The 19278-nt window shown below is 43.4% G+C and overlaps 1 protein-coding gene across 2 annotated transcripts in view; it reads left to right on the top strand.

Moving 5' to 3' along the window:
* The first annotated feature begins 14812 nt into the window (after nt 1–14812).
* Nucleotides 14813–19278, top strand: part of klf5a (Kruppel like factor 5a) — a 78243-nt gene continuing 73777 nt past the window's right edge. Inside the window, exon 1 of one of the 2 annotated variants that reach the window (XM_063048448.1) lies at nt 14813–15085. In XM_063048448.1, the coding sequence (XP_062904518.1) occupies nt 15005–15085 (81 nt within the window). In that variant the 5' untranslated portion in view covers nt 14813–15004. Of the gene's footprint in view, nt 15176–19278 lie in introns of both variants that reach the window. The other variant, XM_063048447.1, reaches the window with a different exon arrangement.

The raw sequence follows: 19278 nt of genomic DNA on the forward strand, positions 1-19278 counted from the left end.
TGGTGATTGATAAGTTCGAAGCCCAAGGGAGGAGGAGTCAATTTTAGAAAATCTAGCACACTTATTTTTCCTATATTTACACTTAGTCCAGTGGTTGTGGAGCATACGGATCCCTTCTTTGTAGAAGTTGGCGTCTTGGACTTCCAGAAAGCGGTCCACAGCAGGGGTGATTGATAAGTTTGTGGCCTAAGGTAGAAGGAGATGAGTTATTAACTTCAAACTTCTGATTTTCACTCAAAGAGTTGAACTGCACGTGCATATAATGAGAGCTGTATAACTCATCCCCTTCTACCTTAGGCCACGAACTTATTAATCACCCCTGCTGTGGACCACTTCTACAAAGAAGGGATCCGTATGCTCCATGACCGCTGGAATATGTGTGTAAATGTAGAAGGGGACTATTTTGAAAAATAAGTGTGCTAGGTTTTTCGAAAATTGACTCCTTCTACCTTAGGCCACGAACTTATCAATCACCCCTTGGAGAACTAAATAATACCGCTCCTTTAACTGAGTCTATCTTCTTTCCTGGGGCATGGGAAGCAAGAAATATTGTTATCACTGTGCTTTGATGAAAACTTGACCAGATTGAGACAAAAGGAAGAGAGTTAAATACCATTACAAAGAACCCTAATTCAGTGGAATGTGTGCATTCTCACTTGCATGATTGCCGTCTTCTTTCAGCTGCCCGCCCGCAAGAGCGGCCAGATTTCGCAGCAGTGCCCACCGTTGTGACAGGGTCAGACAGCACCTATGGACGGTTTAGGCAGCCCAGATGAAGTGTCTCGACCCGAAATATCAATTGACCATTTCCCTCCATAGATGCTGCCTAAATCTATTCAGTTTCTCCAGCAGTTTTGATCTACCTTGAGCTATTCTTCCTCTTAATATATGCCAGCAAGTATCATTTGGGGAAAGAACGAGGAAAACTGACCATTATATCACATGGCAAGGTACAAAAAGGATATGAACCACTCCAAATGCAAAATTACTCAGTAGGAGGAGGACCAATTTCAATGACTTTATAACAGACTTGAAATCAATACTTGGCAGCAAAACTATAATCGGACAATGGGAGTCCTTTAAGGTAAAATTATTTCATCAGAAATCTAATTTTTGTTCCATGAGGGAAAAGAAAGAGGGAAATTAAGGTCCCTGCACAATAAAGAAGGATGGAACACAGCAAAAACACACTCATCAGATTCAAGATGTTAACTTGAGGGAGAATCAGTCTATTCACAGAAAGCACACAAGGGAAGTGAAAAAGGAAATTACAGAGGCAAGGAGAGGGAATGGGAAAACGCTGGCAGCAACCATACAAAGAATCCAAAGATATTGTCTATGTTGGACTGATTAACAAATTTCACTACATATGCTGGTGATATTAAATCTGATTCTGATTAAAGAAGGAAAAGTAAATTTATCTGCCGCAGCTGAGGCACTAAGAGAACACCTTACTAAGGAAGAAGATACTGCTGGAGTTTCAGCGATGGAAGAAGTCAGTGAGATTTTGAAATACTCCAAGATTGATAAAGAGAATGCATTGGATAGCTGGTGGACTTAAATTAGCTGAAGGCCTGGTCCAGATGGAATGCATCTGAGCCGACTAAGTGAACATGTGTAGATTCAGCAGTAGAGCCCAAGGACTAGAAAAATGAAATTTTTACACCTTTGCTGAAATAAGAGAGTTGTAAATTTAGCACTACAGACCAGTCACTTTCACTTTGATGGATATGAAGGAGCACTGGAAGTTATAATCAGGATATATTTCCATTTTCCCTAACAAACACCTAGCTCTAAGCCAACACTGCTAACGGATTTTTCCTTGACAGATATATCCAGCTGATTGGACTAAATATGCCCTTCAGTAGAAGCTGCACCTTCTACTCTGCTGCCAATATTTAGTTGCACTGAGTTTAGAATAGCTGCTACTATGCTGCACGCCGTGTTACTGAATGGGCATGGTTTTCTAGAATCTTGATGACTATCTTGTCATTACCCTAGATTGGGAGAATGATGCATACAAATTTACTGCCACATTTCCTCCATTACAATCGCATCTCAACCTTTTGTTGGCTGTAACATGCTCGGTGAAACTCTGCAAAGGTTTTCAGAGATGTTACATAAATGCTTACTTAATATGTGCTGGTCCAAGTGAAATGTGTTTAGCCAGGTGAAGCAAGTATCATTTGGGGAAAGAACTAGGAAAACTGACCATTATATCACGAAAAGGGATATGAACCGCTCCAAATGTAAAATTAACAATTTGGAGGAGGGCCAATTTCAATGACTTGATAACGGACTTGCTGGCGTTTAGGGCAATAATGGATGCCATCTATCTCTGGCGGTGTCAGTAGCTTCCTTTTGGATTTCACTACTGTCAGCCATACAAGTCCTGGATGTTGACTCAAGAATACCATCACACTTGGATGTGAAAGGACTCTTCATTGCTATTCTCGTAACAGGTTTGTTTTACCGGTCAGGATTGGTAGCCCTGAGCTGAACCCCTGAGCCTGGAGGACTGGTGGACCACTCTTAGTCTGGCCTCTATCTTTTGACCTGTTTGGCATGGGGTGACCCTACTGAGAGCCAAAGCATAAAGCCCTGATTCCAGCCAACATAGCTCTCCAGGTCACTGAGGCACGGAAATCTCCAAACCCTACGATAAGTTTGTGGTCCTCTTGGAGGGTTATATAAATGTAAGCTTGTTTTCTTTTGTGCTTTGGTAAAAGACTGAAACCCTATAAACAACACTCTATTTGATCTCTATGTGAAATACACATGCTTGCTTTGCACCATCCTCCTTTACTGTTAAGGCTTTTTTTTATTTAATGCGATATTTCCACTTTGTCAGCTGTTTCCATTCACCTTCAATGGCATTGCCCTGTTGAATCTGTGGAAGGACAGAGTAAATTGATACATTTCTCAAAGTTTCTATGAGAAGCTAATGGGCTTCCCCTTGTATCTTTCCCTCATAAAGTGCCTGACATCATGAAGTGTCTGTGCTGAGTCAAATTTTGTATGAGTAGTTTGTTCATTTGGTTTGCTCTGCCTAGTTGCGTCACAGCATTATAATCTCGAAAGTGTGAGAGATGAAACTGTTTGTTCATATAAAATAATGTGTAGCAATAATTGCAAAGATCATAACTAGCCAACAGAAAACCTGACTTAATGAAATGGAACTTGTCTAAATCTGAGAAAGTGAAAAGTGAAATCAGGCAAGAAATGAAATGCTAAGTATTCCTAGAGTTTAAAACTAAATTAAATTATTGAACATGTAGAGGTTTTGTGCAGATCCATATACAACTGTGGAATAAGCTTAGTTTTCAGGATTTTATTTCATGCATAAGAGACAATTAAAATGATAGGTATCAAACTTACTGTTACAGAAGGCACTTCAGTTATGAAAAAGATGAGTCAAAATCAAATGTGACTGTCCTCAATTTAGTCCCAGACTAGAATTTGGAACTTAAGCATTCTTATTGTTTTGGCTGTGGCTCAATGAGCAAGTACATTATGACTGTGACTTCAAAACCCACTCTGCACAGTTAATCACAAAGTTTTGGTGATTATTTTCACAGGGAAGCGTCACTTGTCATTGAAATGTTAAATGGGCCGTTCTGCACTCTGGCAGATACCCTGGTTCATTTATCCCCATGAACACTGTTGAGTTTTAAACAGCTTTCTTAATCCCCATTCTCTATCGAAAAACAAACTGATTATATAACACACTCCTTTTGGTTGAAATGTACAGTGTAATGTTCACTACAACACTTTCCATATGACTGCAATCATCGCACTTGCAAAGCACTTCATGATATCGTTCATGAAAGGCATCATATATATGGTGTTCCCGTTCTTTCAACAGTTGTTTTCCTAGTGAAAAATGTAGATTCAATAGCTCATGATGCCTAGTAGCTTAAATAACTGATCTGGAAACATGATTTAGAATTACCCTGCAGTTTAAGCACATGACCAAAATTGTGACAGTATGTTTCATTAATCTTTTCATCAGGCAATACTATAAAACATGGAAAATTAAGATTAAGAACTCTTTGATGTTGGTACCAGATACAAAATTGTTTACGACAAACTCCTGACTCTAAATGAGATTCACTATGGAAGAAAAATATGTTTAGATGTTCTATCCACTGCATATGGTTTCAGTAAGTCGATATGACCAATCCGGATGATAATGTGGTAAATTTGATCAGCCAATATGCGGATAATACCAAGATTGGACATGTAGTGGACTGTGAAGAAGACTATCAAAACTTGCAGTAGGATTTGGACAAGATGGAAAAATGGGGTGAAAAATTAGATAGAATTTAATGTAGATATGTGTGAGGTTGTAGTCGCGCACAAACGTGCTAATGAAGAAACACATGGAGGCAGAGAGAGCTGAACTCAGAATGCCTTTGCTGATTCAAAATCGCGCGCTTATATCTCCCCTCCCATGGGCCCCTGCGACCCACGGGGCAGACGTGATGTCAGACTGTCCCCGGAAGGTCCGCCTTGAGCGGGTAGTTCCAAACGTGCTACCGCGTGTCTGCCCACGGCTCCCAATGGCGGTTTGAGTCCTGTGTGTGCGGGCTGCCACACCACCGCCCCCCCCCCCAGAAACGTCCATTGAGGAATTGGAGCCCCCAGTCTGTGTGGCTTGCCTGGGTGGCCAGCCTCGCCGGCACAGTGCGGGTACCCTCACTGGTTGTGGAATGTCCAAGTGCGCCGGTTTGAGGCAGTCCACTGTAAAAGTCTCTTCTGGCCACCCACCTCCACGACACACGTGGTACCATTGTGCCAGATCACCTTGAAGGGTCCCTGATACGGCTGCTGTAGAGGTGACCTGTACATGCCCCTGCGAATAAAAACATACTCACAGTCTCGGAGGTCTTTAGGGGTGAAGGATGGCATGGGACCATGCCTGGAGGTCAGGACCAGTGCCAGGGTCCCTACCTTGTCCCGCAGCCTCGTTAGCACTGCTGCTGGAATTTCTGCCAAACCTCGGGCCTCTGGTACGAACTCACCTGGGACCGTCAGGGGGGCGCTGTAGACCAATTCTGCCGAGGAGGTGTCCAGGTCCTCCTTGGGGGCTGTGCGGATGCCCAGTAGGACCCAGGGAAGCTCATCTGTCCAGCTGGGGCCCCTGAGGCGTGACATCAGGGCCGACTTGAGATGCTGGTGGAATCGCTCTACCAAACCGTTGGACTGGGGATGGTACACTGTGGTGTGATGCAGCTGGGTGCCCAGGAGCTGCGCCAGTGCTGTCCACAAACCAGGCGTGAACTGCGCCCCTCTGTCAGAGGTGATGTCCGTTGGGAGGCCGAACCTGGCAGGGTCAAGACAGTGTGTCGGCGATGACGTTGTTCTTCCCTGCGATGTGGCGGACGTCCGTGGTGAATTCTGAAATAAAGGACAGATGGCTCTGCTGCTGAGCCGACCATGGGTCCAATACCTTGGCCAGTGCGAAGGTGAGGGGCTTATGGTCCATATACACGGTGAACTCCCTTCCCTTGAGGAAGTACCGGAAATGCTGGACAGCCAGGTAGAGCGCTAGCAACTCTCTGTCGAAAGCGCTGTACTTCACCTCTGGTGGCTGTAGGTGCTGGCTGAAGAAAGGCAGTGGTCGCCACTGGTCCTCGACGAGCTGCTCCAGGAATCTGCCGAGTGCCGTGTTGGAAGCATTGACTGTGAGTGCCGTGGGTACATCGACTCCCGGGTGCACTAGGAGGGCCGCCTTTGCCAGCGCCTCCTCGGCCTGCTCGAACGCCTCCGTGGACCACGCGTCCCGTGCTACTTCTTTGGCCTTGCCGGCCATCAGGCTGAACAAGGGTCTCATGATGTGTGCTTCCGCCAGCCCGAACCGATGATAAAAGTTGGCCATCCCTATGAACTCCTGCAGGCCCTTGACCGTGCTGGGCTTGGGGAAACTGGCGGATGGCCCGGACCTTGTCCGGTAGGGGAACTGCGCCATGTCGGTTGACTCTGTGGCCCAAGAAGTCGATCTCCGTCAGCCCGAACTGGCACTTCGCCGGATTGATTGCCAGTCCGTGGTCGCTCAGGCATTGGCAGAGCTGGCGCAAATGTGCCACGTGCTCTTGGTGCGAACTGCTGGCCACCAGGATATCATCCAAGTAAATGAAAACGAAATCCAGGCTGCGTCCCACTGAGTCCATGAGCCTTTGGAAAGTTTGGGCTGCATTCTTGAGACTGAAAGGCATCACAAGAATTCGAACAAGCCGAACGGGGTGATGAGGGTTGTCTTGGGCACGTCGTCGGGGTGCACTGGGATCTGATGGCATCCCCTGACGGGGTTGGTTTTCCAGAGGATGGTCACTCCGTGCAGGTTCACCATGAAGTTCTGGATGTGGGGTACTGGGTATGGTTGTGGCATCGTTGAGCCTTCTGTAGTCTCCGCAGGGCCTCCATCCTCCTGCGGACTTGGGCACCATGTGCAGCGGGGATGCTCACGGGCTGTCTGAGCGGTGTACCATTCCCATCTCTTCCATCTTACGGAACTCCTCCTTGGCGAGGTGGAGCTTGTCGGGTGGGAGCCTGCGAGCTCGGGCGTGCAGCGGCGGTCCTTGTGTGGGGATGTGGTGCTGCACGCCGTGCTTGGGGTCAGCCGTGGAGAACTGCGGGGTGACTATGGAGGGGAATTCCGCCAACACCTGGCGAATTCGTTACCCGAGAGGGTCACGGAATCCAGGTGGAGGGCCGGTAGCTTGGCTTCTCCGAGCTGGAAAGTCTGGAACGTCTCGTCGTGGACCAAACGCCGGCCTTTTAGGTCGACCAGGAAGCAGTTGGCTTGTAGGAAATCTGCCCCTAGTAGTGGCTGTGACACCGCTGCCTACGTGAAAGTCCAAGTGAAACGGCTGGAACCGAAATGCAGTGAGATAGTTCACGGGCCGTACGTCCGAATACTGGTGCCATTTGCAGCGGTGAGTTCGGGGCCTGGGACCGCGTTACGAGTGTCCATGTTCGAGGGGGGGAAGTACACTGACTTCAGCCCCGGTGTCTACCAGGAAGCGCCGCCTGGAGTGTCAATCCCAAAGGTACAGGAGGCTGTCTCGGTGGCCAGCCGTCATAGCCATTAGCGATGGCTGGCCCCAGCGTTTCCCGGAAAAGCACATGGTGGACAGTAGAAACACCATTGTTCCGAACTTTCGTCTTTTTCCCCCGTGGGTCTCGACAGCTTCGGATGTGAGGCCTGGGCTTTGGGGCACGCGATCGTGGCTAGGCCAGTGGAGGCTGTTCCATGTTGCTTGCTCTGCCAAAGGATATCTACTTTAGCCGTGACCCTGCGTGAGTCGCAGAAATCCTCACTCGCGAGGAGAAGGCGAATGTCCTCTGGTATTTGCTCGAGGAACAACTGTTCAAATAAAGGGCACGGCTTATGGCCATCCATGAGCGCCAGCATATCATTCATGAGCTCAGAAGGTGTGCGGTCGCCCAGGCCGTCCAGGTGTAGGAGCCACACGGCCCGTTCGCGGTGGGAGAATCCGAAGGTATGGATCAGGAGCACCTTAAGCTTAGTGTACCTATCCTCTGTTGGTGGCTGGTGTAGGAAGTTGATGATCCGGCCTACCGTCTCCTGGTCGAGCATGCTGACCACGTAGTAGTACCGTGTGGCGTTGGCTGTAATGTCTCTGATATTGAATTGGGCCTCAGCCTGCTCGAACCAAACGTGGGGCTGAGTGGCCCAGAAAGTCAGGAGCTTCAGAGAGACCGCGCTGTGCGAGTTGCTCGAACTCATTGCTGGTCGCTGAGTCGCCGGCTCCAGAGGCCGCCTGGAACGTCGGGGTCACCAATGTAGTCGTGCACAAACGCACTACTAAAGAAACACACAGAGGCAGAGAGAGCTGAACTCAGAATGCCTTTACTGATTCAAAATCGCGCGCTTAAATCTCCCCTCCCATGGGCCCCTGCAACCCACGGGGCGGATGTGACGTCAGACTGCCCCCAGAAGGTCCGCCCCGAGCGGGTAGTTCCAAACACACTACAGCATGTCTGCCCACGGCTCCCGATGGCGGTTCGAGTCCCACGTGTGGGGGCCGCCACTAGGTGTTGCATTTTGGAGGACAAACCAAGGTAGGATTTACATGGTGAGTGGTAGGGCACTGAGGAGTGTGATAAAACAGAGTGGGATGGGAATACAGATCCATAATTCTTTGAAAGTGGTGTCACGGGTAGATAAGATTTAGATAGTAGAATTGGTGGCTTTGCAGCAAAGTTTGCAGATAATAAAACAATAGGTGGAGGGGTAGGTGGTACTGAGGAAGTAATGTGATTGCAGCAGGACTTAGAAAAATTGGAAGACTGGGCAAAAAAGTGACAGATGGAATACAGTGTTGGGAAATGGATGATAATACATTTTGGTAAAAGGAACAATAGTGCAGACTATTATCTGAATGGGGAGAAGATTCAAACATCAGAGCTGCAGAGGGACTTAGGAGTCCTCATGCAAGATTCCCAGAAGGTTAATTCACAGGTTTAGTCTGTGGTATGGAAGGTAAACACAATGTTGGCGTTTATTTCAGGGGGAATGGAAGATAAAAAAAAAGGCAGTAATGCTGAAGCTTTATAAGACACTAGTCAGGCTGCACTTGGGCAGGCTCAACAGTTTTGGGCTCCTTATCTCAGAAAGGATGTATTGTCATTGGAGAGATTCCAGAGGAGGTTCATGGGGATGATTCTGGGATTGAAATAGTTAACATACTAGGAACATTTGGCAGCTTTGGGCTTGTACTCACTGGAATTTAGAAGAATGCGAGGGAATCTCATTGAAACCTACCGAATGTTGTAAGGACTAGATAAGGTGGATGTGGAGAGGATGTTCCCTCTAGTGGGGGTATCCAGAACTAGAGGGCACAGCCTCAAGACTGAGGGGCAAGCTTATCGAAAAGAAATAAGGAGGAATTTTTTTAGCCGAGGTGTGGTGAATCCGTGGGTATATTGAAAGCAGAAGTTGGTAGATTCCTGATTGGTTGGGGCATCAAGGAATACGGTGAGAGGGTAGGTGTATGTAGTTGAATGGGATCCAGGATCAGCCATGATGAACTGGTGGAGTGGACTCGATGGGCTGAATGGCCGAATTCTGCTCCTATGTCTTATGGTCTTATAGGATCATAAAGAAAGCTTTTTGTACATCAGTTTTCATAAATCAAAAAGTTTAGAGTACAGGAGTTGAGATGTTATGTTGAAGTTGTATAGAATGTTGGTGAGGCCTAATTAGTATTGTGTTCAGATTTGATCACCTATCTACAAGAAGGATGTCAATAAGATTGAAAGAGTGCAGAGAAAATTTACAACGATGATGCCAGGACTTGAGTACTTGAGTTATAGAAAAAAATTGAATAGGTTAGGACTTTATTCCCTGGAGCATAGAGGAATGGAGAGAGATTTGAAAGAGGTATACAAAATTACGAGAATCAGAATCAGAATCAGGTTTATTATCACCAGCATGTGACGTGGAATTTGTTAACTTAGCAGCAGCAGTTCAATGCAATACATAATCTGGCAGAGAAAAGGATAATAATAATAATTAAACAGGTAAATCAATTACATATATTGAATAGATTTTAAAAAAACATGCAAAAACAGAAATACTGTATATTAGAAAAAGTAATGTGGTGTCCAAAGATTCAATGTCCATTTAGGAATCAGATGGCAGAGGGAAAAAGCTGTTCCTGAATCGCTGAGTGTGTGCCTTCGGGCTTCTGTACCTCCTACCTGTTGGTGACTGTGAATAATGGAAGCTGCCTTTCTGAGACAGTGCTCCCTGAAGATGTCCTGGGTACTTTGTAGGTTATTACCCAAAATGGAGCTGACTAGATCTCACTGGCTCTCCACTCAGCCTTGAATCACCTAGACAATAGTAATATCTACGTCAAGCTGCTGTCTATTGATTCTAGCTTAGCATTCAATGCAATCATACTCGCATTTCTAATCAACAATTTCCAAAACATCAGTACCTCCCTCAGCAACTGCATCTTTGACTTTCTCATTGGAAGACCACAGTCAGTTCAGATTGGAAATAACATCGTCTCCTTGCTGACAATCAACAGTGGCACACTTCAATGATGCGTGCTTAGCCCATTGCTCTACTGTCTCTACACCCACAACTCTGTGGTTAGGCACAGCTCAAATGCCATCTATGAATTTACCAGTGACACACTGCTGTCAGCAGAATTTCACACGGTGAAGAGGAGGCATACAGGAGTGAGGTAGATCAGCTGTTTGAGCAGTGTTGCAGAACAACCTTGCACAGTGTCAGTAAGACCAAGGAATTGATTGTGGACTTCAGGAAAGGGAAGTCAAGGGAACACACATCAATCCTCATCAAGGGATCAGAAGAGAAAGGGTGAGCAATTTCAAATTTCTGGGTGTCAACATCTCTGAAGATCTATCTTGGGCCCAACACATTGATACAATTACAAAGAAGGCACAATGGTGACTATATTTCATTAGGAGTTTGAGGAGGTCGGTATGTCACCAAAGACTCTGTAAATTTCTACAGCTGTACCTTGGGGAGCATCCTAACTGGTTGCATCACCTTTTGGTACGGAAGAGCCAGTCCACGGGATCAGAAAAAGCTGCAGAAAGTTGTAAACTCAGCCAGCTCCATCATGGGCACTATTTTCCTGAGCACCGAGGATGCTTTCAAAAGGCAATGTCTCAAAAAGAGGATATCCATTATTAAGCACCCCTATCACTCAGGACATGCCCTCTTCTCAATGCTACCATCATGGAGGAAGTGCAGGAACCTGAAGATACAAACTTAATGTTTCAGGAACAGCTTCTTCCTTCTGCCACCTGAATAGACAATGAGGCTATACACACTACCTACCTCACTACTATTTTTTTTTTTGCTCTCTTTTAAAGAGAACTTATTTAATTTAACCTTATCATTACATCATATATATATATATATATATCATTGTACTTCATGATTTTCAAAATTATTATGCATTGCAATATATTGCTGCCACAAATCAAAAAAATCATGATATGTGCCAATGATATTAAACCTGATTCTGATTCTGATTCCATAACGAACTTTAGTGGACAAAATTGGTTTGGCACTAATCCTATATTTTCAAGGGCACCAATATATATTTCAAATTTTATTCAGATTTTTATACAAGTATCTGTATTGGGAAATGAATTCATGTTTCTGGATAATTAGCCTAATTATTATTCCAGTAATAATTCTGCTGTGCACTGGAAGAACAATATTTACCTTGTGAATACAACATTATTCAAATGTAGAGACAGAATTATAACAAATAATCTTAAACTTGAACAATTTGTACTTTCAGATTATAGCTTTGATCACTTATAAAGTCAAAAATTATAAATCTAAATTTTTTTAAAGAAATTACTTGCTGCACTTTGCAATATTTTATTCTACTGTGGTCATGAATATTTGGAGTTGTACTCTGCTTATCCTCAGATTGGTATGCTTGCATCATCTATTGCATTTACATTATTGGGTTACAGGAGGCAAATGTCTGTACATATTAGCCTGAGTTCCTGTAATAAGTATGAAGTTAATTTTCCTCAATAGGCTTTACCTATATAGTTTAATCTTGAAGTACACATTAAAGATTGAGCCATTAGAAGGCATTAAAATCTTGCAGTTTTCAAGTTAGCACAATTATTCCATGAACTACCAGTACTGTAATAATTACAGTTGTCTGTATGAAAGAGTTGAAAAGTGTTTAGATGTTTCTGCTGCACTTCAGGAAATACCCGTACACACAAAATCACATAATCTTACATGATTATTGCTGTGCAATACTAATGTAGGACACTTCTAAAATGCTCGTTGGAACTCTACAGCATTAATATGTATTTCACTGTGAATAAATATGGTCAGAACATTTTACGTATCACGTATGTACGGATGTAATATCTGTACAACTGCGGAAACTAGTTTAGAAATGTTATGTGTTTCCTACTCCTACTTCTCCTTCTGCATTTACAGTAAAGATAATTTTGAAATGTTCTGTTTTTAAATAATGACTGTGAATAAAATATATTTATTGATTGTGCAAAACCAGGAGGAAATAACTATTGCAGTTTTGGGGGGTGGAGGGGGGAACTCAATGGTCCATGTTTAGATTCTTATTATCTTCCTCCCTGTAGTGTGTGTGTGTGTGTGTGTGTTTTAATATATGTAACATTCTTCTTTTGTATCGAAAATTGTCATCATGCATGCCTCTGAGCAAAAAGAAAAGTTGTGTATTTCACTCTGGATAACTGGGCTGTTTTTGTTTAGAAAGCAATAGTGTGTTGTATTGTTCAGTACCATTGATGGTGCAGTACGGGCTCACATTGGAATTATTCTGTTGTCCCTCCGTGTGAAGTTGAAACACTCTTCAGATGGGAGGTTAAATGAAAATTTCATCAGTTTGTTCTGACCATTTATGAGAATGTTGGTGATTGCATCAAAAGCAAGCAAGCTGATAACTTGAATTATTATTATGATTTTTGGGATCTTGTGATTCTCAAATAACTGCTGCATTTGATCCACTAAATCACAGAACTTCAAAGAATCATGTGATATAATTTAAATTTTTTTGGATTGAATCAGAATATAAATATAATCTCTTTTATTTTGAAGCAATTCCATTGATTTTATGGATTTAAAAACTACATCAGCAGTCAAACATATAAATTCTATATTTCCTGTCTCCTACCATGATAAGAAGCAGTTGCTTTTGTGGAATGCCATTGCATTCACCAGTGCAAAAGGAAACTGTCTGATAATAACAACAACTAAAAATCATCCCTGATGATTATTTCCTGCTAATTGTTGTTGGAGATTGTGATGGGTTTCTCTGAAACAAGAAGTATTAACAAATTGATATCTTTTACAATTTGAAAAAAATGGACAATTATCTTTGTAAGATGTCTTTAATGATCTAATATGTAAAATTTTATTAGTAAGTAGCATGAGCAACTCGGTACAATACTTTTGGGTAAATGATGTTCAATGTCACTCTTGGTAAGGCAAGCTGCTTGTAAGACAGGGCAGACTTGATGGGCCAAATGGTCTAATTCTGCCCTATACGGTTTTATGGCCTTTCTGAACAGAATTATAACATGTCTAACTCTAAGTTGGCTTTCTCTAAAAAAAAATCTCCAAGTTTTTATAGCGTTACTAACAAATTGCTGAGGCAAAAGAATGACTAGAATTCTAGAAATGGCAGCCTCTATGGAGAGCCACAGAGAGTTAATATTTCATAAGGATGGCCTTTCAGAGAAAGAGAGGGGCAGTGGGGGTGTGTAGCAAATGCAGCCTTTCATATCTATCAAAGTCTTTTTTTCTCTGGGCAGAAATATAGAGGTCACTGCTTAAGGTGAGAAGAGAAATATTTAAAAGATTTGTGAAGCAATTTTTGTTTTATGCAGGGAGTGGTAGATGTTTGGAAGATGCTGCCATGGGAGAGAGCAAAAGCAGATACTATAGCAATCTTAAGCTGCCTAAGCTTTGTAATTCATTGGTCAGACTGCACTTGGAATATAAAGAACAGAATTGGGCCCCTTATCTAAGAAAGGATGTGTTGGCATTGGAGTGGGTCTAGATGAAGTTCATAAGGATGATCCCAGGAATGAACGAGTCAACATACAAAGAGCTTTTGTTGGTCCTGGACCTGTACTTGCTGGAGTTTAGAAGAATGAGGGGGGATCCCTATCAAATTTTGAAAGGGCTAGATACAGTGTTACATGCTGAAGAAGTTTCCTACAGTGAGGGAGTCTAGCACCAGAGGGCACAGCCTCGGAATGAAACGATATCTCTTCAGAACAGAGATGAGGAGGAATTTCTTTAGCCAGAGAATCTGTGGAATTCAGTGCCGGAGATGGCTATGGAGGCCATGTCACTTGGTATATTTAAAGCAGAGGCTGCTAGGCTCTTGATTAGTAAGGCATCAAAGATTACAGGGAGAAGGCAGAAGAACTGGGGTTGAGAGGGAATGGCAAAGCACACTCGATGGGCTGAATGGCCTAATTCTGCTCCTGTGTCTTAAGGTCCTGTGGTCTAATATTTAAGAGGCATTTAGATAGTCACATTAACATGCAGTGGTGGGGAAGGCGTGGATATAGATCACGTGCAGACAGGCGGGATTACTTTAATTTGACATCATGGTCTGCATAGACATGAGGTTCCATGTTCTATGGACATGATAAAAAAAAACTTCTTTGTTCTGGAGACACAAGAGACTGCAGATGCTGAAATCTGGAACAAAAGATAACAAACTGCTGGAAGATCTCAGCAAATCAGGCAGCATTTGTGGACGGGGATCAGAATTAGGTTTAATATCACCGGTGTACGTCGTGAAATTTGTTAACTGCAGCTGCAGAACAATGTAATACGTGATAAATATAGACAAAAAGCTGAAATACTGTACATTAAGTAATTGGTAATTTTATATTAAATGGACGGTTGACTGTCCATTTCCCTCTTCAAATGTTGCCTTGACCCGTTGAGATCCTCCAGCAATTTGTTTTTAACCTCATTGAGCAGCTAAGGGACGAGAGCGGTTCTATGGAAATACAAGTCTTTTGCAATGCAAAACAGTATGACAATTATATCACAAGAACTTTTTAAGAGCTGCGGAGGCGGGCAATTTCTGCAACAGGTACACAGGTTGAATGGAATCCGGGGTCAATTTGTCAATAATGAAATTTGATGCTCAGTGGGTTATCAGAACCAGCGTCTCGGGCTTCAGCTGCTCCAAGTTGATTGGTCATTTGGACCATCAATCGGAATGAAGAAGTCCCTGATTGGAGAGACCGGGTGCTAGTCACAGCAAGTTTTGGCACCCAGCAGAGGGAGGGCGAGAAGCAAAGTGCGGGAATGTTTTGGGCACTCGGCTTTCGCCGGGACCACTGAGAGCGCGGCGGCGGCAGCGGCAGCGGCAGAGGCAGATACTGCTTCCTTGTACGGACAGAGGTGTCCAGTTGTTCAACGAGAGCTTCCTCCGCTTTGCGGAGCCCAATGACCAGCAGCGTCCTGACGGGCAGCCTGGGCGGCGGCAGTAGCAGCGCCGACGAGCCCGTCTTCACGCAGCTCAAACCGGTGAGCCTAAACTCAGAGGAGCAGACGGCGATGTTCGGGGGCATGAAGAGTCCTGCGGCGGGGATACTGGCGGCCGATGAGCTGGCCCAGGTACGGCTCCACCGGGCAGCACAGAGCAGGGCAGGGCAGGGTAGACTTCCCGAAGATCCAGTCCCTCTGTTTTAGATAACCCCAAAACATTGTTACAAACAGTCGTGTAACTTTGTAGCCAGCTTTTATAAATACTTAGTAGCTAGCATTTATAGATACTTTGTAGCCAGTCTTCAGAGAAACTTTGTACTTTTTAAAGATACTTAGTGGCTAGCATTTATAGCTGCTTGTGATACAGGAGATTATGCAGATGCTGGAAATCTGGAACATTACACACGAAATACTGGAGGAACTCAGCAGGTCAGGAAGCATTTTCGTCCATAGATGTTGCCCGACCTGCTGAATTCCTGCAGTGTGTGTGTGTGTTGGTTTATAGATGCTTTGTAACCAGCCTTTTCAAGTACTTTGTAGCCAGCTTTTAAACAAAAATACTTTAGCTGCAACAAATGACCAGCTACAAACTCTTTATTTAACTTTGCAGTCAGTAGCGTTGTAACTGTTGCTTTTGTCATAATGTGTCACCGAAGGAGGGTTCCCTTTTCCTGTTTACTTTTCCGTTTCCTTGCTCGAGAATACAAATCATTTCGGGGTTGTTATAATTTGGCAATAGTTTGGATTCAGAACGTTTTTTGTTATGTCACTCCCACCCCCGTTTAGTTTTCCTCATTTATAATTACACTTCTTTTTACGAAACGGAAGGTGGATGCAGATTTCCCTTTCCTTCATCTTTTACTGATGTTGGAATCTGAAGGGTACCGGCGTTGAATGCAGACGGTGTGCCAACACGCCGTGATTCGGAATGACCAGTTGTTGGGATCTGCCGGGATGATCCCGTGATCACCCGCTTGGTGGCCAGAGGTGCTACGTCGGGCTCGGCCACTTCGAACAGCGTGTGAGATTTTAAAAAATCTCTCTGCGCTGTCCGGGAAGTTTTGGTTGATCGGGTAAAAGCTGATACAATTTAGTATTTTATCACTAATTGTTTTGAGGGGCACAATTTCTTGCGAGTTCCGCAGTTGTTACCGGGGCATGTCCGAGGTAGAAGCTGGAGTAGGTTAAATCGATGGGATAAGACCGATGGGTACTAGCCTTCAAAGTACCCAGAACATCTTCAGGGAGCGGTGTCTCAGAAAGGCAGCTTCCATTATTAAGGACCTCCAGCACCCAGGGCTTGTCCTTTTCCCACTGCTAACATCAGGCAGGAGGTACAGGAGCCTGCAGGCACACACTCAGCGATTCAGGAACAGCTTCTTCCCCTCTGCCATACGATTCCTAAATGGTCATTGAATCTTTGGACACTACCTCACTTTTTTTAATATACAGTATTTCTGTTTTTGCACGTTTTTTAAATCTATTCAATATACGTAATTGATTTGTTTATTTATTATTATTTCTTTGCTAGTTTATGTATTGCATTGAACTGCTGCTAAATTAACAAGTTTCACGTCACATGCCAGTGATAATAAACCTGATTCTAATTCTGAGAAAGGGGTATGATTTTTTTTTAATAATGCCTTCAGTGGCTCTTGATTGATGTTCAAAGCCCTCTACAGGCAGTGATAAACTTTTGAAACGAAGTTATTTTCATATAAGAAAATGCCGCCGCCCAGGCACTTGGATAGGTACATGGAGGGTGGGGCTTGGAAATACATGAGCCGAATGCAGGAAATTGAGACCTGCTGGATGGGCACCGTGGTTGGCATGGATGGTTGGCTCATTGGCCGGAGGACCTGTATCTATGACACTAAAGTTTTGCAGCCATTTTGGGAAAACAATTTCAAGACAAATATCACTGTAGCAGCTAGGTGTTAGTTTTTCTTTATAGGGGTATTGATTAAGGGACATGTATTGGCATAGCATGGAAGACGTCCAGAAGGGTTGTATTTTGACAGCGTCTGCCAAGCAACGGAGAGAGGGAGAGAGAGGAGAAGAGAGAACGGTCCACGAGTTTAATGTCCAATGGAAAGATAGCCCCTCTTTCAACGGGGAACTCCCTCGGTGTTGCACTGTATGTCCAGCCGGATTTTCTTCACTGAAGGTCTCTGGAGTGAATGTTGAACGGCCAACTTTCTTTGTGCCTTTGCTGCAAAACGAGTCTTAGCCCTGAGTACGAGTGTGTAAACGTGCGCGCTGGGGCGTGAAGCATTAACACATTCTCTGACTCTCCCTCAGAAGATACGATGTAGGTTATGTACCGGACAAGGGCGAGGGATTTTTTTTAAATTTCTGTTCTTTTTTTGGTTGTTGGCCGAGGGTGTCAAGCGCTCCAGCTGGTTATGCACTTGCTGTGTAGCATTAAGCATTTGACTCCCTCCTCGCCCACACAGCGAGTCATTGAGACCAGAAAAAAAACTTCTCAGCTCTTTGAAATTCTCTCTGAGCCACTGTACCGAAAATATGCCAACGACAGCTGAAAGATCTATAAGCAGAAAACTTAAACGTCTAGCCAATGCTAAACTTTGTAACATCTTTTTGTTCCAAGGGTGGACGGAGTCAAAATTCATTCCGCGTTTGCTGGGATCCAGCCATTGATCACATTTTCCATTAGTCAGTTGATTTTCGCTGGTGGGTGGCAACAAATATTGCTAAGATATATTTGGCGTTATGTGGGACTTTTACAGATGGAAAGGGAATGTGGCACTGGTCTCTTCAATGGCAGGGTGCTAGTTGCATGCTTTCCTGGTGACTGTGTAAGCATCCAGCTCCCCGCCCACTCTTTCCCTCACACCCCTCACCTTCACCCAGCTCCAGTTCTATCTTCGTGTCAGACCATTACTCAATGGTGTTTTCTATTTCAGATATTTTGATCTGTTTTGGAAAATATTCGAACAACTGCCTGACTGCTTAGAATTTACTCAACTTTATTTGACCTCACTAGGAATATGTATACTTATTTCCTCTGCGTAGGGTAAAAGGTGTGGTGAGTTCTCGGCAATAACCTTTAAAAGGAAGCGGATAATCTATAGTCTTTAGGACTCTGCTCTTGCTGAGAACTCGCTGTATGAAAATTGGTCGACACATTTCAAACTTAGTGTCTACAAAGCTTTAATTTTGAAGTACTTTAGGATATTCAATATATAAATGCCTGCTTATGTGTGTTATTTTAAACGTTTTTTAATTTACGAGCTCAATATAGTGGTCTCTGATGGATTAAGTGTATCATTACAAATCAAATAGGAGCTTGAATATCATAACCCTTATAATAGTTCCAGTATTAAGATTTTTTAAACGAAGTATGTGCTGCTTCTAAGGTTTTAAAATTAATCTCATATGGTACAGTTTATGTTTTCAAAGTTTAAAAGGTGTCGATTTTTTTAAAATGTGTAGAATAAGAAACAGATGGATTGGATTTCTGTTGTGACTGTGCCATTAATATTTCTGATATGCCAGAAGTGGCTATTTTCCTGTTACCAGTTTCAGATAACTCGCTAGGGCACCTTCTCGGGCAAATAGTGAAGCTAGCTTTGCAAGCTGCAAAGTTATATTTTTTACAAGGATCTGCCATGTTTACCTGTATTAACTATGTTTATTGCTATTATTATATTATGGAATTATTACATTATTGCATATTGGTAAATTATTGTGGGTATTATTATTCTGTACTTTTAGTTATTATATTATTATTGCCAAGTGTGTTTTTAAATGTTGCTGTAACAAAATAATTTCCCATTCAGGATCAATAAAGTACTTATTATTATTAACTCTTGTGCATCTGCTGTTTTAAGAAAAAGTGCCATGTGGGTTGTGTTTTACTGTTAATTTATTGCTTTGAATCAAATTGTATAATTCAGCATTAATGTATATCTTGCACTACTAAGGACTTTCTGCACTTGGTTTGTGTCTAGTGTGAGATTTCTATAGAACTGGTGTTAGTTAACTGAAATCCTAGCACTGACATTGGGCTCCATCAAATTTGCTCTCATCCCTACGGTAATGAATCACAAACATGCCTGGGTTGGGAGAGGGCATGAGTTTTCTATTGGTTTGTATAATCTAATTACATCAGGCTTTGTGGAAAAACTCATCATAATTTATGTTTGATTTTGCTTTTAATTGTTCAGCTGTATGTTTATACTTGGCTTATACCTTTTGAGCTGTAGGTT

Source organism: Mobula hypostoma, chromosome 5 (genome assembly GCF_963921235.1).
Source record: "Mobula hypostoma chromosome 5, sMobHyp1.1, whole genome shotgun sequence".
NCBI lineage: Eukaryota > Metazoa > Chordata > Chondrichthyes > Myliobatiformes > Myliobatidae > Mobula > Mobula hypostoma.